This window comes from Nansenia antarctica (genome assembly GCF_963989245.1).
Source record: "Nansenia antarctica genome assembly, chromosome: 7".
Taxonomy (NCBI): Eukaryota; Metazoa; Chordata; class Actinopteri; order Argentiniformes; family Microstomatidae; genus Nansenia; species Nansenia antarctica.
Window position 1 is genome coordinate 57,345,395 of NC_137677.1, and position 25,769 is coordinate 57,371,163.

Sequence of the window (25,769 nt, forward strand, 5' to 3'; positions counted from 1 at the left end):
TCCCCTTCCTCCTCTGTCTTTCTCTCTCTCTCCTCTTCCTCTCCTCCTCCTCCTCCTCCTCCTCCACTTCCACTCCTAAGTCGTGTGCACTGATGTGGAGACTGCCTGACCGGCCTCTCAGCGGAGTTGCTAGGCCACCAGGGGTCCTCAACAGAAAACATCCCAGGCATTTTTACCACTCAGCCCCTCCAACTGCTGTGCCTGCTACAATACCTGTCTCCCTGGCTGTTGGGATTTATGGCTCAGTTCCAATCAGTGCAGTCCAAGACATTTCGGGACACCACACACTTTCCGGGAATTCTTTGCTATTAATAGTTATGTCTTGTGTTTTTTTGTGTGTGTTTTTTTTTACTCTTTTCAGCATTCTGAAGCTGATGTGGGTGAAACCAGTCAAGGTCATTCTACAGGTTTTCATTGTATCAGTGTGGACTCTATCCAAAAATGTAATCACAGTTGGTTGACACAGAAATATGATACTCTGTTTACACCACGCCACAGCTCACACAAGCGTTTTTAAATGGAAGGCCATTTGACCTGGCACAGTAGTGACACTGCCACAGACATAACTTATTGATGTTTGGTATAATATTGTGGCAACCATATGGTAAGGGACATTTTCACCCCCCAAAAAAATCAATTGCAGTAATGATATAGGTCTAAACTACAACATTTCAGTGTTGCCATTCATTAACATTAACATTTCAGTGTTCCCATTAATTATCTTGCAGCCTGCCACAGTTTCATAACCAACCGAAAATATTTGCACACTTCTCATAATAACATGAAAGATCTGTTACACTGAGTCTCACAAACTCCTCTGGGGAAACACTGCATTTACCCTCAGAAAGATGACATGGATATTTACACGACATGATTTCACATTAGCTTTGAATGGAAGAAGAAGACTATAGCATAACCCTAATGTCTGACTTACTGCACTTTAATCCCCTCCTAATTGTATGTAGCTATGGTGGTCATTACTACATCATTTCTGGTGGTGCTCATTTTGTTTATAGTAAAAAAATAGGTGTTTATCTAATATGCTGATTCAGCCAAAGCCTGAGAGACAGCACAGTGAAGAACGAGAATATGATCCCTGTCTTAGCCTGGCCATTAAGCTGGCAAGATGGGAACCGAAGGCGCTTATGGGGGAAGCACGTGGACTATTATGTACACAGAGCGGTGGCTAATGGCGCATTCGGTAGAGCCACTTGTTTTCCAGCGTTCGCTCGAGAAGGTCTCGCTGTCGTCAGCTAGCCCGAGCAGTACGCCAGGGGTCTGTCTCAAAGTGCTTTGCGTGGCGTCGCCATGCCACAACTCCAACTCCCACACAGCCAACACCAAATATGACACCAAAGATATCATTGAAGATAAAACATTATATAATGGTAGCCTTTATTTCCAACAGTACAAGTAAACTATAAGTAGCTCTAAGGCTTCACAGTCAGCAGGGCCCAGTATTTACAAACCTTTAATCCGGGATCAGATCTATCCGGCTGATTTGGAGTCGTATAGGGGAGAAATCAGCCAGCTCCATCTGATCCTGGATAGCAAAAAAACAGACTCTGGATCCATCTGAAACAGATTACAAGTTTTGGAAATACTGGGCCACGGTCATGGCTGTCAGGGTAGGCTACACCCATGTCCCATGGAACCCCTGTGTGAGAGAGCTCTCAGACAAAAGGCCCATGGAGGAGTTCTGCGAAGAGCAGTGTTCATGTTATCAAAGGGTCGTTTCATCAGTTCATTCCACATGGAGAGGCAGCGGGTCACCTCCGTGAAAGGTCCCGTTCCTTCACTCTCTCTCTCTCTCTCTCTCTCCCTCCCCCCCTCTCTCTCCCTGTTTACCAACCCTACAGGGAGAGATTGTGGTGTGTTCTGATATGGCCGTGCAGTGTGCTGCTCTACGGTAGTTCACAATCTCTAACTAGAGTAGATCGTCCACATGACTCAGTACAAGGTCACTTCCCTGTAATGAGTCAACCCGGCAGCACAGAGCAGAACCAGCCGGTCAGCAACAGGGGCGAGCTACAGCGCACTCTCTCTCTCTCTTCATCTCTCACAGTGAAGTTGATGCCGAGGAGGAAGCGTAGATTGAATCAATACAGGTTCCTGCTTTGAGTTCTTGTCTATAGGTGCAAGTTCCTTATAGCTTACAGAGGAAGCTCTTAGCTTACCAGTGTGGTTCTATTTCTATATATGCCATTTAGCTAATGTGTTTCCAGCTAATTGAGTTCTAGTGTAACACCACATGACACACTGACCACAGGAACAACAACTTTTTGTTAAGGTACACTGACCACATTGTCTGCCTGTCGCAAGAATCGTTAATACTATAAGTTCACATATAGGGTATCTAAGACATGAACATGTTTGGGGCCAGCGTAATTCGATAACACTGTAATGGGATGTTCCACTTATCTCCAATCGGATGCTTTTAATGCAGACTACGATGAAGTGAGTTGGACTGGTGATCAGAAGGTCATGAGTTCAAATCCCACCTGGGAACACCACCCCTAGTGTGCCCTTGAGAAAGGCACTTAGCCCTAAGTTACTCCAGGGAAACTGTCCCTGTAATGTCTAATTGTACGTCGCTTTGCATAAAAGAGTCTGCTAAATGGTTCAAATGTAAGAGGGACCTACAGTATGGAAGAGATTATGCACGTTCTACAGAGTGGGTTATGTGTGTTTATCCTCCCTCTTTTGTTTCCACAATGGGGCTGAGAAAAAACGGCACATCGCTCCCTCCCTGACACAGTGATAATAATACCTTGCATGGGGGATTTGAATAGCATGGACTGTGTCAGCTTTTTTTTTTTTACATCCGACTGACCTGCCTGCCTTGTCAACAAGGGGCCAGCCCCCCACTAGAGCACAAACATATCTCTCCGTTTCATCTCAATGGCTTGGCCAAATGTTTCCTTTCACGAGGAGGCTGTTTCAGATCTCACTGGATGGTCTCTATTCTATTCTCCCCTTCATGGAAGTGTGTGTGTGTGTGTGTGTGTGTGTGTGTGTGTGTGTGTGTGTGTGTGTGCGTGTGCATGTGCGTGTGCGTGTGTGCGCGCGTGTGTGCGTGCGTGCGTGTGCGTGTGTGTACAAACATGTGTGAGGTAATAGTTGCGGTCCTCAATCAAGCTCTCGATAAGCAAGTCGAATCAGGTGAGCTAGTGTTGGGCTGGAACGAAAACATGATTAGCCAATGTATAGCTTGTTAGCCAATGCTTGCTTCATCACAAAGACATCATCATTTAGCTGCCGAAAATGAGTCTCTTTCTCTCTTAGGTGGGAGAGAGGAAAGAGGAGACACGCCAAGGTTAGGCCCAAACAAAGCTGTAAGGTGCTGTTGACTTTATAAGGTCTGGTGCTGCACTGTTCTGCTTGGAAAGTTGGCCAGAGAGATAATTCAGGAAGCTTTGGTCTCATCACGATCTGGCACCCTAGTCTGGATGCAACAACACCCACAACATCCCAGAGGGGTTAGCGGGAATATAGGATGGATACAAAAAAACTAAGTCATACTGTACATTATTAGAAATGTTGCACTCTACTCCACTTAACTTTAACAAACAATATATCCAAGGGCTTGTATTAACTATTTCCGTGTGCCTTGTTTACATGAGACACAAACAATTAGCATTATTGTTATTATTCATACATAATATTGCAGGTGTATTGCATCACTCTAAACAAACATGTTGAATAAACTGCTAGTATTTTGGAACACAGCCTGTTTGTAGAGTTTGTGTGTACAATAACAAGGAGAGTGTCTGTGACAATCAGAGCAATCAAACATGTGCTTTGCTATGAAGATTGTCATATTAATCATTCATTAAGGTTCATAAAGCTATAAACGGTGGGCCATGTCTGCATTCCCTATTCCGGAATATGAGGTGTGTTTACACCAAATAGGGAGGATGTCACCCAGCTTGAGACTTGGAATTCAAGTTAAAATAACAGTTTCTCCTCAAGGAACTCTTGTTTGTTGTCAGCAACATACAGGCAATCCTAATCAGGCACATACAAGCACATGCACGTCTCATTACGTGTTCACAATACATGGTTAAAAGCACTACATTTATATCAACCCACTACAATAAAAAGTGTATTTATGAGTTGATAAATCAGAGAGGCTGTAATAATGAATCAAAGGTTGTGAGCCTCAGGAAAAAAATGCATCTCTTCCCAATGTGTTTTTATGTGGTTTTGCAAATCATATTTGTACTGTAAACAGGACGCACCTGCAAAACAGACCTCTGCCTCAGTGTGTTTCCCTGGATAAATACAGCTTAAAATACATGACTTGAAAAAGGCTTTTTTCACAATTGTTCGACACACTTTGAATAAAGTTTGGATTTCGAATTTTTTTCTCTCTTCCCAGAAAACTATTCGGTCAGCGGTCCGGAGGCGAAGACCGACTCAGTGGCCAACCTCCAACCCCAGGCCTCCCTGAGCTCCATCCAGTCCAGCTCCCCGGGACCCAAGCGCTCGGGCAACACCCTGAAGAAGTGGCTGACCAGCCCCGTGCGGCGCCTCAGCCACGGCAGCGGCGTCAAGAAGTTCCCTAACAAGCACAAGAAGAGGGACGGACGCAAGAGCATCGACCTGGGCCCGCCTGAGAGCGCCCTGCAGGACGAGAGTGCAGACGAGGTAACAAGCGTCCTCTTCGCTGTTCTCCTCCAAAGTGGAACATGTCTCCTCCGTTCTGATTGGTCCCTGAGGGACTTCTCTGTCAACTGGCCCTGCAGGGGACAAGCTTAAAGTAGAATGTTGTGAGACATTGCTAGAATTCTGGTTCTTTCACGCTCGTCTAGTCGTAGTAGAATTGACTGGATGTTGAGTCTTAGAATTGCAATTGATAATGCAGTCCAGGCTGTACGAGTGAGCTCATGATTAGCCCCCGTTTGTTATGGTTCCAGCAGCATCCTGTTCTTATTATACTGACATCCTGCCAGAGGATCTCTCCCAACCAATGTGATCCAACCATGAACATTGCTTCACATACTGATAGCTTATCTTTTAAAACTCAACCTTCCCATAGAGGAACACAGTTTAACGTATTATGGTATAAAAAAATCTGCATTTACCCCATAGCCATGGGTCGTGCAGCTGAAAGCTGTAATGGTTTTTCATAAGTCATGATTAACTAGGATATTTCTGTCATGGGAGTGTAGGAGCTTTGATTGCTTCAGCAGTTTCAGGCTGAACAAGGGAGTTGTAATTAAGCCTCTTTAACAGTCATTCGTTTTAAATTAACCACTCCTGCTGAACCAGCAAGAAAGAACATATGTCCTCATTAACATGGTTATGTTCGGCATCATCTCAAAATGATGAGAAAGCTGAAATGTTTGTAGTCTGTGGGAGTCTATCTGATCCAGACAAAAACGTCTTTTTCAACTATCATCAATTAGCGATATATTCAATAAGTAGTCCAGTTCATGGATCGCATTAGAGAGGCCTCCAGGAAGACATAACATACCACGACTGTACATGCGAGAGGACCTCTTTCATTCACCACATTCTAAATTATGCATTCATGATTTGACTGCAGACATGGGGAAAACTAGCTTCCTTGTTCTCGCTCTCTACCGCACTCCCATTATAAAGAGCCCCGTAAACGGCCACAGCAGAAGTATCTGTTACCATCCGGGTCGGATCAGTTGTGCCTAGCCTGGCTGTGACTTCCTGCCCGTGGTGGCCGTGTGTGTGACACCCAGTGTGATGGTGTCACAAAAGAGCTACTGTGGAACTCCGGGAGCCTCAGTGAACTCGGAGGGGAACAATGACTCATATTAACTCCTGCTCTGCGCCCTCTTCTCTCTCTCTCTCTCTCTCTCTCTCTCTCTCTCTCTCTCTCTCTCTCTCTCTCTCTCTCTCTCTCTCTCTCTCTCTCTCTCTCTCTCTTCCCCCCCCCCCCCTCTCCCTCTCTCTTTTAGTTACAGAGATGCAGGAAAGAAGGCACGCTGTCCAAGTCCTCCTCGGGAATGCAGAGTGGCGGTGAGGAAGAGCCGGAGGACGACAGCCACACTCCGCTGCCCCCCCCCATGGAGATCATCAAGAACCCCTCGTCTCAGGATGAGAAGGTAGAGAGGGGGGCTCTTATGTCCTGTTGTGTTCAGGTCCGAGTCTATATATTTTTTTTTGTAAACGAGAAAGGTATGGCCATGCCTCTTACACGCCACTGCAAGGTACACTTTTTACCCCTCCCTACCCCCTTCAGACTCTCACCATGTAAAAGCCAACGTTATACCTGGGAGTCCATCTCGAGTTCGTTTTTTTTCTCCGGTCTCTATTAAGACTTCAAGCACCTTGGTCTCAGACACATCGGCCCTGTCCTTAAGCACAGGCTCATATAAGGTGTCCACCCTCGCTCCCTCCCCTGCCTGTACCGTACTGTGGACCATGTCACTAACAGAAGGAGCTGCCGCCACTAACAGAATCTGGCTTTACAACTGAATCACTTTCTCACTGTGCTCTCACTTCTCTGGCTTTACCTGCGCTGGGCTGGTTTTCGGGTCGGAAGAGCCACTGTGACCTGACGCACGCTCACACGCACACATGCACACACACACACTCATCTGCAACTGCTTTTAATGGCACCTGCTATTTTTTTACCACAAAAGTTTGCCTTTTGTCGCTACTCACCCCAAAGATCCTCTGGAGCGCTTTTCTAATAAATACCTTTGTCTTTCTCTTCCCTCTTCCTCTTCCTCTTCCTCTTCCTCCTCGTCCTCTCCTCCCTGCTGCTAACACACACCCTTCCTTCTTTAACCGTGCCTTGCAGTCTTCGTCACTGCTTAGCGCGCGTCAGGCTTCAGCAGACGTCCCCAGCGCTGCAGAGCTTGTCAGTGCTATAGAAAAATTGGTCAAAACTAAGATGGTAAGTCTGAAGCTGCATGGCAAAGGAAGAAAAAAAAGATACACTGGTCAGTAAAGGACAGAATTTTTTTCTCTAACATAGATTTGTTTGCCCTTTAAAGTGTATCCAGATAATAAGTCCATTGTGATGATAAGTGTGTCATATTATAATACTGTAATAAGCGGCAGCAGCAGCTATCAAAGGCATTGCGCAGTGGTGCAGCAGGTAAAAATGTCTGCACTGATAACGGTGACTTTCTATAATAACCCCCTCTTCTTATTCTTCTTCTTCAACTCCACTTTTCTAATTTCCGCATTACCAAGGTCATTAATGCGAATGTCACAGCAGTGGCAGTCTTAGTTAACTTAGTTACCATGATCATACAGTCGATGTCATGTTAGCAGACTAGCAGTGATCTTCTGTACTGTGAACGTGTATGATACAAATCAGATCATACAGTCGATGTCATGTTAGCAGACTAGCAGTGATCTTCTGTACTGTGAACGTGTATGATACAAATCAGATGGTACTGTGTACAGTTACGAGATCATGTGGTTTGAGATAATCCACCGCTCAGTAGCTTCATTGTAAGGCTGATTCAATCATGATGTCCTGATCAACTCTTCTGTTATGTTGATGGCTCAACAACACTCTCCTTCAACCTGTTGCACATGTACCCATTTCCAAGAAATTACCAAACAATGTATTGAGTCATTCAGTGCCTCTGCTTCTAAATTTAGATCCCATCTGTTTCCAAAAGTCCCCACTTCCCTTTTCATTTGCGTGCGTGCGTGCGTGCGTATGTGTGCTGACCTGGTGCCTCCCGACCCCTGACCTTGTCCTCTTTCCTGTGTTAGACCCTAGAGCCTGGAGCATACCCCAGCTTTACCACCTTGACACCCCCGGAGCAGAGCCCATCCCTGGCCAGGAACGTTGAACTGGAGCAGCAGGCCAAAGCTTTGCGAGGACGCATGTAAGAGCCGTACACTTGACCCTCTGTCATCTCAGTTGGTAGAGCATGGCGCTAAACAAAGCTTTGGTTGTGGTTTCGATTCCCAGCTGGGACCATATATACTGAAAAAAATTATGCGTTCACTGCAATGTAAGTCGCTTTGGATAAAAGCGTCAGCTAAATGGCATATATTATAATATATATCAGTAGTGAACTTCCTCTTGAACTTTTACATACGCCTACATACACATCCACAAGATGGCTTTGATACTGCCGAGAAAATACGACACCTGTGTGTTTTGAGGTCGCCTCATGAAGCGGATGCCTCCGGCGTGTATTGTGGTTGCTGAACACACACCCTGTCCTCCTCCTCCTCCTCAGGTCTGTTCTCAACGAGTTGGTCCAGACAGAGAGGGACTATGTCAAGGACCTGGGCATCGTAGTGGAGGTGAATTTCATTAACCCCCTTCTTCCTCTTTTATCATTCTACTTTTTCTTGGGTGTGTGCGCATTCTGGGGTGCTCAGAGAAAGGACTTACAGAAGAAGAATATTTGTTCTAGACTATATGCTATTTCTATCTGACAGAACTTTACATACATTGCCCCCCCCCCCGGCATGGCTCTGGTTTTAGAGCGCATAGATCACTCAACTCTGTGTTTCCTCGTGTTGTCCTATTTGCATTGTGTCCTTCTGGTATTTGTGTCACAGCCAAAGTCACAGAGAACACAGCTCTTACCAGCTAGTGTACAGCACTCTGCACAATCACTATATGAATATGGATCAGTGTTATGTGATATATTATATAATATATATATATAATAATGATTGATGAATAATAATAATGATATATATATATATTATGTGCACAGCCATATTTAGTGCTATTAGTGGTTAATATTGTTAGTAATGATAGTCATACATTGTGAAAAGTGTATTTATGTATTATGTTTAATAGTCCGTATGATCAGTTGCTGGTGATGTTTTATGACGACCCTGTGTTATGAATAACGTCCGTGACCTTAATATTGTCTGATGTTTTTTACCTTATAGGGGTTCATGAAGAAGATGGAGGAGAGAGGAATCCCGGAAGATATGAAAGGAAAAGACAAGATCGTCTTTGGAAACATTCACCAGATCTACGACTGGCATCGAGAGTACGTTTGAACTGGGGGAATTTACTGTGTCACATTTGATCTAATAAATATGTTCTGATAAGGTTTACTATAAGTCTTAAAGATCAAATGCATTACTAATCCACTGAGCTATGAAGCATTAAGATTTTCTTTTCATTGCCCGTCACGTTGAGTAATGTGAGAATGTGTCCCCCCTACAGTTTCTTTGTGGGTGAGCTGGAGAAATGTCTGGAAGACCAGGAGCACCTTCCGGAACTTTTCATTAAACATGTACGTCGGTGGGGACGGGGGGGACCTGTACTGTTCTGATGCAATCCTGCAACAACATGTTCAAAGAGCATTATTCTACATGAGGGTGATGATGATGATGATGTTGTTGATGATGATGAGCTAGTGTGCATCACTAATGCTGTGGTTGTTGGGTTACAGGAGAGGCGACTGCACATGTATGTAGTTTACTGTCAAAACAAGCCCAAGTCTGAGTTCATCGTCGCTGAGTATGACACCTTCTTCGAGGTGAGCCACTCAACATGATTATTTTCATTACTAGAACAGTAATGGTACATTGGCCATTCTGATTCTAAATGTATTTTCTTCTTTCATTACTGTTCCATAGAGCATACAGCAAGAGACAAGCTCAAGACTGGGTATAAGTGATTTTCTCATAAAACCAATTCAGAGAATTACCAAGTATCAGCTACTCCTAAAGGTGAGTTGAACTCCTAGGATGTTCATTATATGCAATAAATGCAAGTATATACTGTGCATATTTACCCGCAAATCATTTGAAGTTGAAGACTCTCTCTTGTCTTTTTTTTCAGGACTTCCTGAAGTATAGTTCCAAGGCCGGAATTGATTGCCAAGAGATTGAGGTAACAAAAACAAGTCATGAATCCATCTGTAATTGTATCATGCACAGCTATCCATCATTATGACTATGTCTTGATCAGTGCTAAAGCAATGCTCCTTTTGGTTCTACAGAAAGCGTTTGGCATAATGTCCCAGGTCCCCAAGCTCTGCAATGACATGATGGATCTGGGCAGACTACAAGGTTATGAGGTACCGTGCAAGTAGCACTACTTATCAAGAACCAGATTACATTACATTTAGTATAGCTAAGTGCACTGGTGTTTTTAAGGCTATGAGGTACCATGCAAGTAGCACTACTTATCAGGACCTAGATTACATTACCTTTAGTATAGCTAAGTGCACTGGAGTTTTTAAGGCTCCAAGGTACCATGCTAAGTGCACTGGAGTTTTCTTGACCACTTTTAGCTCTACATTTCAGAATTGTCAATCAACACCACACCGTACTCTTATGACCTTCCCTCTCTTAGTCCATTAGAATGATAGATAGTATGGGACTATAACATGTACTGTATATGGTTGTTTAACTCACAAAGGTCATGACTTGTCAGGGCATGGTTGTAATGTTCACTCTTCCATGAGCGTAGTAAAAGTCAACTAAATTAAATCTCTAATCTCTAAGATAAGGCTCCCCTTACCGAGCTTGGCGTTAGAGTGAGAAAATTGAACCCGACTGTTTGCTTATGGTCTGATAATCGAGACAAGCGTGGGCTGTTGGTTTCATAAGCCAGTGTGGAGAGAAGGAGTTGATGGTATACCGCTGTGTGTTGACAGACAGGCCAGAGGGGCTGACTCTGCATAACGGCGTTATTCTCTAGTGTTGATAGACAGGGACATGGCTGACCTACATACTGTTAGGGCTTTGTCACTCTCTCGGGGGCAAGCTGTGGAAAAAAAGAGAGAAAGTTGAACACTCCTGTCAGTGTAATTAACTAACCTTTTAAGGATTTTTTTTTCTGAGTGTGTACCGTACTGTGACCTGTACTGTTTTGTCACCTAGCACCGTACCTTTTTTGTCGGGTTTGCGTCCTGTTTGTGTTACGTATTTCTGGTATTTATTTGAGATGTATTAGTGAGGAGTTATGTATTTGTATTTATTTTGCCTAACCAGGGGAAGCTGACGAGCCAGGGCAAACTGCTGCAGCAGGAGACCTTCTTTGTGACAGAGCAGGACCCGGGGGTGCTCACCCGCAGCAAGGAGCGCAGGGTCTTCCTCTTCGAGCAGATCGTCATCTTCAGCGAACTCCTCCGTAAGGGCTCGTCCACGCCAGGCTACCAGTTCAAGAAGAGCATCAAGGTACAGTCAATCCTGCCTAAGATGTCCCGTCTGATATCTCCAGGGGCCCAGTTATTTCAAAACGTTTAATCTGGATCAGAATGATCCCAGATCTGTTATTTTTTGCTACCCAGGATCAGATCTTGAGTCATATGGGGAAATCAGCCAGCTCAATTTGATCATGGATAGCAAAAAAGAATCAGGATCATACTGATCCAGACTAAAGGTTTTTAACAACTGGGCCCAGGTCCAGTTTATCCAGGATCAGTTCGAGCTGGCTGATGTTCCACAATACTACTAAAATAAATAGATCTGATCCGGGATATCACAAAAGAATCTGGAATCGTTCTGATCAAGATTAAACGTGTTGAAATACTTGGGCTCAGGACAATGTGGCTAGTGCTTTACATGGATGATGGATTGTGCAGTGTTTATAGAGGCTTTACCATGCGTGTGTTGACTGTATGTGACCAGGTCAGCTACTTGGGGCTGGAGGAGCAGGTGGACAACGACCCCTGTAAGTTTGTGATGACGTGTCGCGGCTCGTCGGACCGTTTCACACTGCAGGCGGCCAACATTGACATCAAGCAGGTCTGGGTTCAACGCATCAACGAGGTGCTCGACGCCCAGAGCAACTTCCTGTCCGGTGAGAGATAGCTCTGATGTCCTAATAGTATCAGTATCAGTTCAAAACTCTATGGGCCTGAAACTTTAATCCAGAGTTGGGCTGATGTGCGTGTTTTTGCTTTAGCCTAACACACATCTGATATGTTTTGATATAGACACATTGGCCCTCCAGGAATTGAGTTTGACATTTAGTAATGTTATTCAATAATAATAATAATAATAATGTGTTTTTTTACATCTAATAATTCATAATTTAGAGCACACACATTTGTTCTTTTATAACTGTTTCCTAAGTGTTTGTCCTGGACTATCTCCACAGCATTACAATCTCCAATAGAGTACCAGAAGGAAAAGGGCAGTTCTCACTCCCTCACCAGAAACGCATCTGGCCGACCCCCCCATTCCAACAGCAGACCCCACTCCTCCTCCTCTGTTGGAGCCGAGAAGCCCCCACTCTCGGGACGGACCGCCACTCCCCTCAAGCAATCTACCTCGAACGGCAGCCCCTGCTTTGACCCCCAGAAACACGGCGAACGCTACGATGCCCCCAGGGTGAGTCCGTCAAGTTCCAGCCCAGTTCTAGTCCAGGTTCAGCCCAGTTCAGCCCAAGTCCAGTCCAGTTGAATCTAGTCCAGTCTTGTCCCACTGGTGAGAAAACAAGCAGGGCTCAGTCCTTCCATGACAGAACTATAGCACTGCAGAAGGGGGTTGGAGAGCCGCAGGTGTGAATCTAGGGCTAGGCTATTGTTAGGTTCTGTTGCTGGCAGAGTTTTACTGCATTTCGACAAGATGCCTTGTGTTTACTTCAAGAACTACTGAAGTCTCTCTCTAAGGGCCTTACTTTTTGAACTGTTGTATCACTGCTGTATATTCAGCCCTCTAAGTAACCTAACGCTCCTTCTCTCCTACCGCCACCCAAGCAGCACGATGGCGTGGGATGTAACGGCATGTCCTCCACCATGATGGTGACCCAGGACTACAGCGCACTGAAGGAGAACGAGATCTGCGTCATCCAGGGCGAGATGGTGCAGATCATGGCCACTAATCAGCAGAACATGTACCTTGTGTACCGGCCGGCCAACAGCCAATCGCCAGCCGCCGAGGGCTGGGTCCCAGGCCACATCCTGGGCCCGCTCACTAAAACACTCAAAGATAGTGCTGCTGACGCCAGCATCAAGTAAGTGTCCCTCTCAGCCCCAGGCCCCCTCAGCGGGAGCTCTGATTGGATGGTAGAGCCAGGCTCCGCCCCCCCCCCCCCCTGTTGAGTGAGCTCCAATCCCCATTCCCCCACCCCCACCCCCCAATACACCCTTTTATGGGAACTAACTCGGAAATGTTGGACTACACAGGGGAAGTCTTGCTGTTGTATCCCTCTTCTTTTGTTAATATATGTAAAAGCGTAATGATTAATTCTCTGAAAAAGAGTAAAAGGACTTTAGAGAATCATGGCTTCGTGTAGAGAAGACGCACCGAGAAAATCTTACATCAATGTGGAACTGACTGGTCTGGACTTTAATTTCTGTTTCTAACACCGTTTTTTTCTTTACACATTTTTGGAAAAAAAAGATGGCCTTTTCATGGACTGAGGCCTATTTCTCCAAGTGGAGAACGTTTATGTTGTTGTCTATGGCAATTTGTACAGATTGTGTTTTTTGTTTTAATTTTATTTTTGAAAAATTTCAGTTTATCTTTTTATTTGATTTTTTTGTTATGAGATATGTTGGCAGTTTACTGTAAAAAGTTAATTTGGTTTGTTTACTGATACTCTCTCCAGTACATTCCTGTATAAAGTCTTTTGCACTATTTAAGAGAAATCCATATTAATGAAGTCAGGTTGTGCAATATAATGATAGTCACAATGTTCATCATTGTACTGGTAGTGTAACTAAATAATTTTAAATGTATTTTAAATATGTAAAATAAAATGTTGACATGTCAGCATGAGTTAGCGTGGCAACCTAAGTTGAAGTTATGTTTGCGTTAGGAAGAACATCAGTGACTGTTAATATTGGTAAACACGACTGCAGTCAAACTGCACTGCTCAGCTGACCACTGCTCTGACAGCATTAGACTTAGATTCCATTCTTATCTCACATTGAGCATAAAATGATAGAGAAAATCAGTTCAACCACTTGTTTTATAACGTTTGATTTTGATTTGTAAATCTCTATGATATGTCATTGTGGCTTGCCATCCATTTCCTCCGATGATGGATCATTTCTAAAATTGTGAGCTTGATTAAAGTTGATCATTCTTCTCATGGAGATGTCATGGTGGTGAATTATGAATACATTCATAAATGCAAAAACACCCCATTTCTGGGATCAATTTCACACAAGTTTAAGACCTTAAGGGATTTCAACAGGCACACTGGTTTATGCACTTTATATATGATTTATGATTCTGATTTATTTTCACCAGTTTTGTTGATGTAGTTTGATGAAGTAGACTAGATTTGATTTCCTTTTCTACTAACCACACTGGTCTGCAACAAAAGGAGTTTGTGTTCAAAGCAGCATCTCTGAAAATCAAATAGCAATGTAGCAATGCCATAAATGTTGACTCCTGATCTACCTAACTAGAGACTTAAGCTGCTTTGATACAAACTTGTCTGTCCACTATGGTGTAAGAATATCATGGTACAGTAGAATATGAAGTGGTCAAGGTTTTAACCCTGTGTGTGTGTCTGATGGTCTGAATAATACACAATGATACAAACAGTAGTTTTGGAGTTGCTCTTTAGGTACATTTCTACCTCTTTCTTTCTCTTATCTTTTATTTTCAATAAAGTTCGCTAGCTTCACTCTAACCCTCTGCACCTCCTCTCCCCCCCCAATGTAAGCCTGGATTTGATCAGTCAATTTCTTGGTACAACAGGAAATCTCTTTCATGGAATACCCTGCGCTCGAGAAAGCGGGCAGAGAAGGATAGCAGTGTGGGCAAAGGTGATGCCAAGGTTGAGAATGGCCTCCGTAAACCCAAGGAGATTCTCAGCAGCACCAAGGTCAAAGTGAGTAAGCGGGCAGAAGGCGGAGAGCGATGTGCCCCCTCTGCCACTCTCACATGTGTGCCAACCAACCCACCAACAACACTGAAACACAGAGATAATCACCTCTAACAGCACTACTCCCTGTGTTTGGTTTGTCTCCCTATGCATGTCACTAATTTAAAGTTTTGTGTCCGCCTACTGGTTATTAGTGATATTTATGGTAACTTTGGTTTTGCTTCTTCTTCAATAGTTTTGGTTAATCTAACTACTGTGTATTTTGGTTGCGATTTGTTCCCTTTTTTTATTTAACCTTTACTAATCCATATTAGTGTCATTGAGATAAAAAATGTAAACAGTTGTTTAAATAGAAAACATCATACAACCCCATACAGAACAATAATATACCATTCTACCAACATACCGTATGGATATGTCCTCGTCTGCAGCCCATCAAGCTGCTCCTCCACATGGATAAAAAAAAAATTAAACACTTTGGGCCGGTTTCACAGACAAGGCTTAAGCCTAGTCCTGGACTAAATCACACTTTCAATGTAAAATCTCCATTGAAGATGCTTTTTAGTCCAGGATTAGGCTTAAGCCTTGTCTCTGAAACCGGCCCTTTAAGTCTTATTCATACGGGTTTACCTGCATACGGCTGGTCACTACAGTTGTAGAGTTCTAAGTCGGGATGCAGTTGAAGATCCAGAAGCCTCTATGGTTCATCAGTACGCTGGGATCTTACGTTGTTTGTTTTGATCCCACAGCTCAGTATTGATGATATTATTATGTATACTCGTGAAGACACAATCCATCATTTCCAACCATGGTAAAGTGCAGGTGAAACATTGTTTTGACCTTTAGTAACCAACAGGTGCAGGTTGCAAGTCGATTTTCATCATCTACAAAAACCCACGAACACTGATCTCACAATACATAGCCTCATGTTATATCATAAGTCAACAAAATGATTCCGTTTTGTTATCAGTTCTGTTTTTGCTATGCTGACCCATCTATTATTTTAAGCATGTCATAGTTCACCGTGCTGTGTCATTTGTAATATGAAAGTTAGAAAATTATCATTTCAGTTTTGCTTGAATCTTTTCTGTGTCCAGTTTGTCTTACTCGTTCAACATCACTACCCATACACCCTCACGACATCACGTACACACAGAAGATGCTTAAACATTAAAGTGTTATGTCATTTGTTTAGTCTGAACCATGATGTGTTAGATGTGCTGTTTCAGATGTCTACTCTATCATTTTTCTTAATGGCCTAATTGTCCCTGTTCATACTGTATATACTGTATCCATATGTGCACCAGGGCTCACTGGTTACCAAGCAACGGGTCTTTTCAAATTCCCAGTAGTTGCCTTAAAGCAAACCTGTAAAGCCCCCCCTACTAGTAAGACTCACCAAAGTTCTGTACCCACCGACCTCTACACACCACCCTGACCGCGAGGCCGGCCTGGGGACTATGATGCCTTTGTAATCTCTACTTGTACTGTATCTAATTGTATTGTATTGTATCCCACACTGCAGGAGTCTCACAGCTCAGAGGAGTCAGATTGTGATGATGAACTAGACCCTAAAACTGGCATGGAGGTAGTAGTCAACTGCACAACCATTGTCATGCATGCTGCCCATTTGAGTCTGCTGCCTCTTGAATTCACTTTCAGTAGCCAAGCCTGCACTATGTGAAGAGGCGGGTGCGGGGGTGGGGGGTGGAATTACAGGCTTTGGTTCTGAGCGGAAACATGTTGGGCAGTGTTCGGTCTTGTTCCTTATCCAATAGCATGTCAGGTATCGCTCTCAGTGAAGCAATGGAACATGTTGTTAACACCCTCTTTAGTAGCCACTGTTAGCTCACCATCATGACGTCATCAGGTAAGCAACTTGGAAGATCTGTGTCATCTCAACTCGTACATAAAACTGCTCCAATTCCTCCTCCCTTGCCGCCGGCTGTGGTTATGGTAACAACGTTCAAACTGGACAGCCTTGACCTCACTTTGTATCTGTGTAGATTAGACTGACCTGTTGGTCTGAATTTAATTTAATTTAATCTCATGGTTTGCCTCAAGCAAATACCTGTTAGGTTTCTATTTAATAGACCATGCAAGTAATACACGTCATTCAGGTTGACAAATCCCTATACCAGTGGAGGTGATATGAAATGCATGCTCCTTCTAACACTTAGGTCTGATTTCAAACGTCCTCACATCAATCTTAGGGTCTGGCTTCCATTGTAAAGCAGTGTGTGGTCCATGGAGCATTACTGCCACCTTGTGGTCAATACGTTCCTTCACATTAATGGTTTGGGTTATGAATGTACATGTACATTTACATTTTGGGCATTTACCAGATGCCTTATTCCAAAGCGACTTACATGCAATACATTTGACTAAGTAAGTGACTTGTCTATCCACTAGTTCTAGCAGGAAAAGTATTCTATGCTCAGGCCAGGGGCCATTGGCAGTCGTCGTGCTAGATGTCTCAGGAGAAACAGTATAGAGGGGAAGTAGGTGTCTCTGGAGACACAGTGCAGGTGGGTAGTAGATGTCTCTGGAGACACAGTGCAGGGGGGCAAGTAGGTGTTTCTGGAGACACAGTGCAGGGGGGTAGTAGATGTCTCAGGAGGGTCAGTTAAGGGGAAGAGATGGGTCTTCTTTCTCCACCGGAAGATGGGGAGTGAATGGGACGAAAGCTACACACACATGCACACCTAGAAGCATGTTACCCTTGACCTCCTGTTTCTTTTTGTTCCCCTGGTGCTTGTGTCCCATGTCAAACCTCTTATTAATTGTGTTTTAAATTAATACAATTATCTATTAAGGTGTTAGGCCTAAAAGTCTAAAAAGTCATCTGGAACAAATGTGGTAAACAATTCAGTGGTCTAGCAATTGTGTTACACATAATGTGTAAATATGCAGTGTACTTTGGGATATGTATTAACACTTTTCCTTCTGAGCATATGAATCTGAGCTCAATCATGTTGCCTAAAATCCATACATTTCCTTTGCAGTTACTGAATCCCAATTTCATACAAGAAGGTAAGATAAACAAACATAGCATGGAAATGAAACCCACTCAACCTGTAACACACAACATGAACAATCACACTTAATTCCTGATGTTGTTAGGAAGCAAGCATATGAGAACAATTGTTTATGTATGAATAAGCCAAGTGATCCATAGGCTGACAGTGCTATGTATGTCTTTGTTTAGTGGCTCCTGAGTTCCTGATCGCGTTAGCTGATGTGACGTGTGCGTTCGGAGAGACCGTAGTCTTATGTTGCAAAGTCTGTGGACGGCCCAAGCCCAACATCACTCTGAAAGGACCGGATCAGAACCCGGTCGTCAACAACAGCCGCTTCACTATTAACATTCGGTAAATGGAATATCAGCTCTCTGGTTACAGAGCAGTGTGCCCCAAGAATGTGAGCATCAGCAAATGTTTGTATAGTGACCATGACTTAAGATGGCGCTCATTAACTCAGATGATTAAAGAAAAAAAAAGATAATTGTTAAACCTACCAGAGTGCTGCTGGAGGACTAACATGAACTTTCCATTAACTTAAGAGAAGCAATCAGCTAAAGCAACAATGTCTCAGATAGACAAATATCTTTGGGAATATATATATATATACCTACATACAGTATACATTAAATATTGTATATCATTATCATGAAAATGTCTGAATTTAATGAGTAGGTCTGTTTTTCCAGTTTAAGTTTCAAGTTATGTATTCAGAATAGGGAAAATACTACCGCTCATCCCTTATCAGACTAGCTGAGGTGCTGGAGCTAAAGAGTATCAAAAAGAGTGAAAAAAGCAGCATCTGCACTCTCTAATCTGTGCAAAAATCATTATTTTATTGCAAGCTTTCGGTCATAGACCTTCTTCCGGTTCTTCAAGTTATATATTCAGCAAATGGTCCAACCAGTCATCTCCTTCTCTGTTCCCTGTCTTCAGGGATACAGGGGACATTCTGCTGAAGATCTGTAACCTGATGCCTCAGGACACTGGCATTTATACCTGTGTGGCCATCAACGACCATGGCACCGCCTCCTCCTCCGCCTCCATCAAAGTACAAGGTAAGAGTTGAGATGACACTGTTTGAATACTTCAGTAATACATCCTTCCTTGAAGTCATGACTGATCTTACATGATCGCATTGGTCCAAGAAAGCTCTTCGTTGCATTCCATCAAGGCATGTCAGATCAGTGATTTCTTCAAGGACGTATCAGAGAGGATTTAAACCAGTCTCAGGAAGGAGGAAGGAGGGATGAGGGATGAAGGGAAAGGTGAAGTAAAGAAATGAGAGGAGCTTTATTGCTAATGAGACTGATGTTGGATTCACGTCTTCAATCTGATATTGAAGTTGGGCTTGTTGCTGAGTTGCGTTGGGCGGAAGTTCTGTGGGGCTGATGTTGATTTGCATTGGGCTGATGTTGATTTGCATTGGGCTGATGTTGAGTTGTGTCTGTGGGCAGGTATCCCAGCTGCCCCTGCCAGGCCTGTGGCCCAGGAGGCCAGCAGCACGGCAGTGATCGTTCACTGGCTCCCCCCGGCCACCTCATCGAACTGTGCCGTATCCAGCTACACAGTAGAGTACAGACAGGAAGGTAGGCCCACCTCCCTTGCTTTACATACCACAAACCAACACCTGTTTTGCCTTTATCCTGTGGCCACATTGACATAATGTTATATAGAGCTGACATGAGTCCCTGTTTTACTTTGACAAAGAAGCATGTCTGTTCCCTACATCATATATTTCTATCTGAATGTACAGTGACTTTGCAATTCTCTGAAAGCAACCCTGTTGTCTGTTGTTCTCCATTCTACTTCCTGGTTCTCCTCCTGTAGACTCTCTGGTGTGGCAACAGTCAGTGGTCTCCACAGCAGTGGAGTGTGTGTGTGTGAAGATTGAGGATCTCATTCCTGGGGGCCACTATCAGTTCCGGGTCAGCGCCAGTAACCCCTGGGGGGTCAGTCCTCCCAGTGAGCCCTCCAACATGGTGACCCTGCCCAGTGAGTGTATAACAAACGACGTGTGAGGATTCCTTGGTAACAATATAATTCTTGACTGGATTTAATTAATTCAACTTGTTTTCTATTTTCAGCTTCGATGTATGATGGAACTGGCATTCAATGGAAAGACAACTTTGAAAGTACTTTCTCAGAAATCTGTGAGATCGGACGGTAAAAGAGCTTTTATTCTTTTAACTCAACAAACACCCACCTAAAACTGTACTCAAAATCATAAAGCCCCCCCACCCCACTCAGAAGCTACTCACACTCTCCTACCCCCTGTCCGCCCCTCCTCTTTCTCCAGGGGCAGGTTCTCTGTAGTGAGGAAGTGTCTGAACAAGGCCACCAGGAAGGAGGTGGCAGTGAAGTATGTCAGTAAGAAGATGCAGAAGAAGGAGCAGGTGGCCCATGAGGCGGACATCCTCCGTCATGTCCAGCACCCTCAGCTGGTGGCTCTGTGTGACACCTACGAGTCACCTTCCTCCCTTATGCTCGTCCTAGATCTGTAAGGAACCGTACAATATATTACAGTAACTTTGTGGAATGGTATAAACAGGTTTCAGCAGTATCCACACAACCTTCTGCAGTTGACAAGGCTGATAATGATATCTGTATTTGAAACTGCTAATTTATTATAAACTTAATAATCTACAGTATCAGGGTCAAATACATACATGTATGTCAAATACCTTTTGGACTGTTCCTTTGTACCAGGCAAACTAAATCAACTACACTGATATATTTGATAATGTTTGGCAAAATATTCAGACACCTGCACGTTTTCCACATTGTGTTATAGACTCAATTTAAAATGGATTAAATTAAAAGACCATCAAACCACACACAAAACCCCAGAATGACAAGGCGAAAACAAGATTTTATTAAAACTGAAATACAGAAATACCTAATTTACATAAGTATTCAGACCCTTTGCTATGAAACTCTTAAAATTAGCTAAAATGCTCAAATGTAATCAACAAATCACTCAATAACTTAAATTGAGTCCATCCTAATGCAACGATAATAGTGGAATTAATATCTTTGTTTTTATAGGGTTTTTAATTTGCATAGGAATCAATTACACACTGTGTAGATTAGGATATATATATACAATACATACTCTTGGCTTGGTTTATGAACAGGGTGTGGCTAAAGCAGAGCCACATCTATAGTATACATGACTCTGGTGGTCTGAATGTATTTTTGTTTGTCTGTCTGTCTGTCTGTCTGATTGTCTGTGTGTTATGTCCTCTCTTCCCAGGCTGGAGGATGGTAGGCTCCTAGACTACCTGGTGGCCCATGATGAGCTGATGGAGGAGAAGGTGGCGTTCTTCCTGAAGGACACCTTAGAGGCTCTCCATCACCTCCACACCTGCAGAGTGGCCCACCTGGACTTAAAGGTGATCGCAAAAACAAATGGATGCCTCTGATTAAAGGGATCTGTCAAACTAATTTCAGCCCCGTTTTAGCAAACAAAAATGACCATTAACCCTCATCCCAATTAGACCTATAACACCTCCTACCCCTTGTGTGTCCCCAGCCTGAGAACCTCCTGGTGGATCTCCACGTGCCCGTCCCCTGTGTCAAGCTCATTGACTTTGGAGACGCCGTCCAGGTGTCCAGCCACCGCTACATCCACCTCCTCCTGGGGAACCCCGAGTTCGCCGCCCCGGAGTTGATCCAGGGGACTCCCGTGTCCTTCACCACGGACGTGTGGAGCGCGGGGGTCCTGGCCTACGTCATGCTCAGCGGCGTCTCCCCCTTCCTGGACGAGAGTTTGGAGGAGACCTGCGTCAACATTTGCAAGCTGGACTTCTGCTTCCCCGAGGAGTACTTCCAGGGGGTCAGCCAGGCATCCAGGGACTTCATCAACTCCACCCTGCAGCAGGACCCCCGCAAACGGCCCAGCGCCACTTCCTGTCTGCAGCACCCCTGGGTGGGTGCGCACAGCGGGGACTACTCCAAAACGCCGCTGGACACGGGCCGCCTGGCTTCGTTTATAGACAGGAGGAGACAGCTGCACGACGTGCGGCCCGTCACTAACATCAAGGGACTGGTGACCAGCAGCATGGGACACACACTATGAAAACACACGGTCTGGTCGGATGGAACATTAGCTATGTTAGGGCAAACACATGCTGTAATAGCCCCCCCCCCCCCCTACCTAAAAAATAACAATACACCCCTTGGTATCAGACAGCAACAACATGCTTCAGAACTCTACTACTCTCGTTGTGTCCATGTATTTGCCAACATTTTCCAAATCATCCTCAGAGAGATAATTAGTATCACAGAAAGATCTATGAAAGTTAGTTATAACTGTTGAATGTAATTTATTGTAGAATGTGGTCCACCATTGATTAAGTGCTATTGTATGTGAAGACATATTCGGCATTGGTCACTTATTATTAGAATATGCATCGAAGTATGCATTTGTAGATATAGTATAACAGCTATTTTTCCAATGGTACAGTTTGAGATACGAATGAAAGATGATCTAACATGATTGTTGTTGTGTCACCACTTCATCATTATGCTGTACAGTAGCTTGTGGATTCATACCTTTACTCACAGCAACTTCATGTCCATTATGCAAGTCTGTCTACGGTAACTTCTCATTTCCAACTTCATGATCATTTCAACTGTATTTTTGTTGGTTCACTTTAGGGAGGTTTATGTTTTAGTATGATTTGTATTATGTTCCTGTGTTGAGTGGATGCATTATGTCAAAATACAAAATCCCAAGACAAGAGTTGAATTGTTTACAAACAATCTGGAGTCTCCACAGCAGATACTATGTAGGTCTAGTCTTGTCTAGTCTAGGTCTATAAGGTCTAGTAGGAGTATTTCTGGCGACCAGCCATTTTAGTCAATGTCGTTGTTTTACGTGTGCAACCAGCATTCAGGGTCTATGTCTAGTGCACTGGATCATGGCTAAACAGTTGAGTGAGAATACTCTATCGCTAGTCACAGAAGTCAAGGATATCAAAATGCCAGGCCTTTAAAACTCTATTTATTATTTTAGGGACATTGTTTAAGATTATTCAAGATTCATTTACATTTTTGTGAAGCTTTTTAAAGGTTGTTTACACATAACATTCTATTAAGAAAAATCTTTGCTTTACAACTGTTTTGTCTCAAGATTGTTCTGCGCTTTAACCAAACACTGATAGTTAGCCAAGCTGAAGCTGAAAGTCTGCAATACAGTATGTGTGGTCAATGGTCAACTTAAACCTGGTAATGATGATTGACAGGAATTGTCTGTGTCATTTAATGGGGTTCAGAGACCCATCATGAATCTCTTGTGTTTAATTCTGGCCTGGGACAGTCCTGAAACATTACTGAATGGACTAGTTGATGTACATCTGTAGAGCAAGTATTTCATTGAAACGTTGTGAAGAATGAATTTCAGAATCCACAGTATTCCACTATCTCTCTAACTGCATGGAATGGCAACTCATGATGAACTTGCTGACTCATCCTTGCTCATCCAAGTTTGTGTACATTATCTAATACAGTAACCAGATAGTATCCTATGATGTGGTCCAGTCCAGTGTTTCAAGTCTACTGAGTTCAACAACTGCTGGCTCGTCATTAGTTTAGCTTACAGTAACTTTCACTACTTGAAGTGGTCTGCGTTGTAAAATGCTTATATAATTCTATACAGTAGACCTATGCTTTGTTCATCAAAACCACTGTACATTATTTCATGTGCTATAGCACATCACTGTAAAGTATCTGTGTAAATTATGCATAGCATATCAGGCATATTTCTTACATCATAGACTATGGGCTGTTTGTTTGTTTGTTTACTGAATGTTTAATAATAAAAAAGTGCTTGTTTATAAAACAATATATAAAAAGCATTTGTCATTGGCTTATGTTTCCTCCTAGACACCCTGACTGACTACAGTTTAAAGGTAGACACTGGGATATGACATCATGCTCATGAAAACAGCAAGTTTCATCAAAGATATTGTGGTGAACAATAGCGTCTAGTCTCTTAGATTAGATTAGATAAAATTAGATTAGCTTCAATGTTATTGTCATTGCAGAGTACAAGTACCAGACAATGACATTAGTTATGAAAGCAGTTACGACATGAGCCCTACGACATGAGATGGCAGAGCACAGGCGCCAATCGTATTCAACTATACAGTGTCATTTTTTCTTTTTTTTCTTCTCTGGAGAAACATTCTTTGGTTGGGATTTAGATTTTTTATTTGGGATGTTCTCTCTGTCTATTGTTAATTCTGTTGCATCTGTTTTTGAAAGTCTCTGGCAGTGTCAAGTTTATTGTCGCTTCAACCTCTGTGAGAATGAGACCCATTTTCTCAAAGTTGAGCAAAGCTCTCCCAAGACTCTCAGGCATGTTTTCTTCTTGAATGAATGAATGAATGAATGAATGAATGAATGAATGAATGAATGAATGAATGAATCTTTTATTTCGAACATGATTTAAAATAATAAAAGAAGAAATAACTCATATGAAGAGTACAGGCCTATCAATGTTCGAAAGAGAGTAGGATGAAGCTTAAGCCTATCCTGTCCTACCCCTATCCGTCACTCTCAAGTGAGAACAATTATACTTAAATTATAATTTATATTATAATATATTATATTATAATCCAGTTAATTAATTCATACATTTCAGTATCAACAGTACTAATAATTTTTCATTCTTAATATTGAAACAACACAAAAGAAATAAATAAACTCTTCTTCAAAGAGTTCTTGAGCAGCCAGCTCACCTTGTGTTCTTGCATTGACAATGAATCTCGTTATCCAGGCTGTTCCTCTATACACTTTTTGCATTCAATGTACATCACACGTTTCATCACTGGTCCAGTGGGTGTGTCATTAGTCCGGAGCTGCACAGCGACCTTATAACTGGTCATAAGATCTGTCCTCCCAACTTCGTCTTCTCTGACTGGTCAGGTGATATCAGAACCATAGTTCGTTCTGTATCCAATTTTGAACAGTTTGACCTTTTGTAGGAAGATCAGTTGGATAGTTTTTTTCCTACAATGTGTGACCATGACTCTGGGCTGGTCAGAGATTGGATCTCTATCACCCGGTTTGCAACAAACTGTTTCTGGGCAGAGCCGCAACAGTTTAATCAGTTTCCTAGCTTCGCTCCAATAACAGCTCCAGATGTGGCATCCTCTTGAATGGGGCTACCATGGACATGGATGGACTAGGCTCGAAGGTATGCGACTGCGCCGTATATTGTATCTTGTATTCATTCATTGAAATTGGCTACCTGGGATCTGTAAACCTTGTGTGACAGAAACAATATGAAGCAATTCAGGAACCAATAAATCATATTTATGAAGTAATTGTAAAACCGTCTTTCAAAGGTTCCATCGCTGTATATTGCATGTCAATAAAGCAGTATAGTGTACAGCTGTGGAAGACCTTGGTTTAAAATTGCATTATAAAGGAACACTGATAAGATTCTATTTAAGGCTTTTTACCCCATACTCCACTAGTTTCCATTTCATGCACAGTAATTGTAGGTGTGTGTAACTCTGTAAAATCCTAGTTTTCAAGGACTGGGGGAAGGCTTCCACTGATAGTTAAGATAAGGGATGATGGGAAAGGGCATGTCACTTTCCTAGTAAATAAGCAGAGATTTTTTATCCCTTGTTAAACCTAAATTATACTTGTTAACCCTAAGCTTCCAAAAACACAACCCATAATTATCTTACTAAACACGTGCAGTGCTGCTAGACAAATCTCAGGGCTCTCTTGTTTGCTGGGGCTACATCCATCCATTCTTGGGAACAGTGTCTGTGGCGTCATGTGACGTATTGACCATTATCAAGATGCTTGCATCTTTTGCCTGCTGACAAGACATAATGTTCCACTAGCTCAGATGAATCTTCAGATAAGTACCAGCCTAGGTGCTAAAGGTTATCAACACCGTTTCCGTTCCCCTTGAAAGAATAGACACAGTAGGCACAACACGCTCGGCAGTTAGCCAGTGACAGTGACAGACAATCGGGCGCTCCTGATGCTCTGCGTATGAAGAC

General features: G+C 43.1%; 1 protein-coding gene across 5 annotated transcripts in view; it reads left to right on the forward strand.

Annotated features, from left to right (window-relative positions):
- kalrna (kalirin RhoGEF kinase a) overlaps positions 1–21,820 on the forward strand; it is a gene marked incomplete at both ends in the record, with an annotated part of 159,815 nt that extends 137,995 nt beyond the window's left edge. The window contains 26 exons of one of the 5 annotated variants that reach the window (XM_080535635.1): positions 4,382–4,650; positions 5,940–6,083; positions 6,785–6,880; positions 7,717–7,832; positions 8,193–8,259; positions 8,863–8,966; positions 9,146–9,215; positions 9,375–9,461; positions 9,562–9,654; positions 9,767–9,817; positions 9,927–10,004; positions 10,924–11,109; positions 11,563–11,734; positions 12,035–12,267; positions 12,636–12,892; positions 14,593–14,725; positions 16,245–16,307; positions 17,725–17,752; positions 17,928–18,090; positions 18,676–18,797; positions 19,197–19,328; positions 19,570–19,740; positions 19,827–19,905; positions 20,039–20,239; positions 20,996–21,134; positions 21,275–21,820. In XM_080535635.1, coding sequence (XP_080391761.1) covers positions 4,382–4,650; positions 5,940–6,083; positions 6,785–6,880; positions 7,717–7,832; positions 8,193–8,259; positions 8,863–8,966; positions 9,146–9,215; positions 9,375–9,461; positions 9,562–9,654; positions 9,767–9,817; positions 9,927–10,004; positions 10,924–11,109; positions 11,563–11,734; positions 12,035–12,267; positions 12,636–12,892; positions 14,593–14,725; positions 16,245–16,307; positions 17,725–17,752; positions 17,928–18,090; positions 18,676–18,797; positions 19,197–19,328; positions 19,570–19,740; positions 19,827–19,905; positions 20,039–20,239; positions 20,996–21,134; positions 21,275–21,820 — 3,800 coding nt within the window. The remainder of the gene's footprint in view (positions 1–4,381; positions 4,651–5,939; positions 6,084–6,784; positions 6,881–7,716; positions 7,833–8,192; positions 8,260–8,862; positions 8,967–9,145; positions 9,216–9,374; positions 9,462–9,561; positions 9,655–9,766; positions 9,818–9,926; positions 10,005–10,923; positions 11,110–11,562; positions 11,735–12,034; positions 12,268–12,635; positions 12,893–14,592; positions 14,726–16,244; positions 16,308–17,724; positions 17,753–17,927; positions 18,091–18,675; positions 18,798–19,196; positions 19,329–19,569; positions 19,741–19,826; positions 19,906–20,038; positions 20,240–20,995; positions 21,135–21,274) is intronic. The other 4 variants (XM_080535636.1, XM_080535637.1, XM_080535638.1 and 1 more) reach the window with 4 other exon arrangements.
- Positions 21,821–25,769: the final 3,949 nt, after the last annotated feature.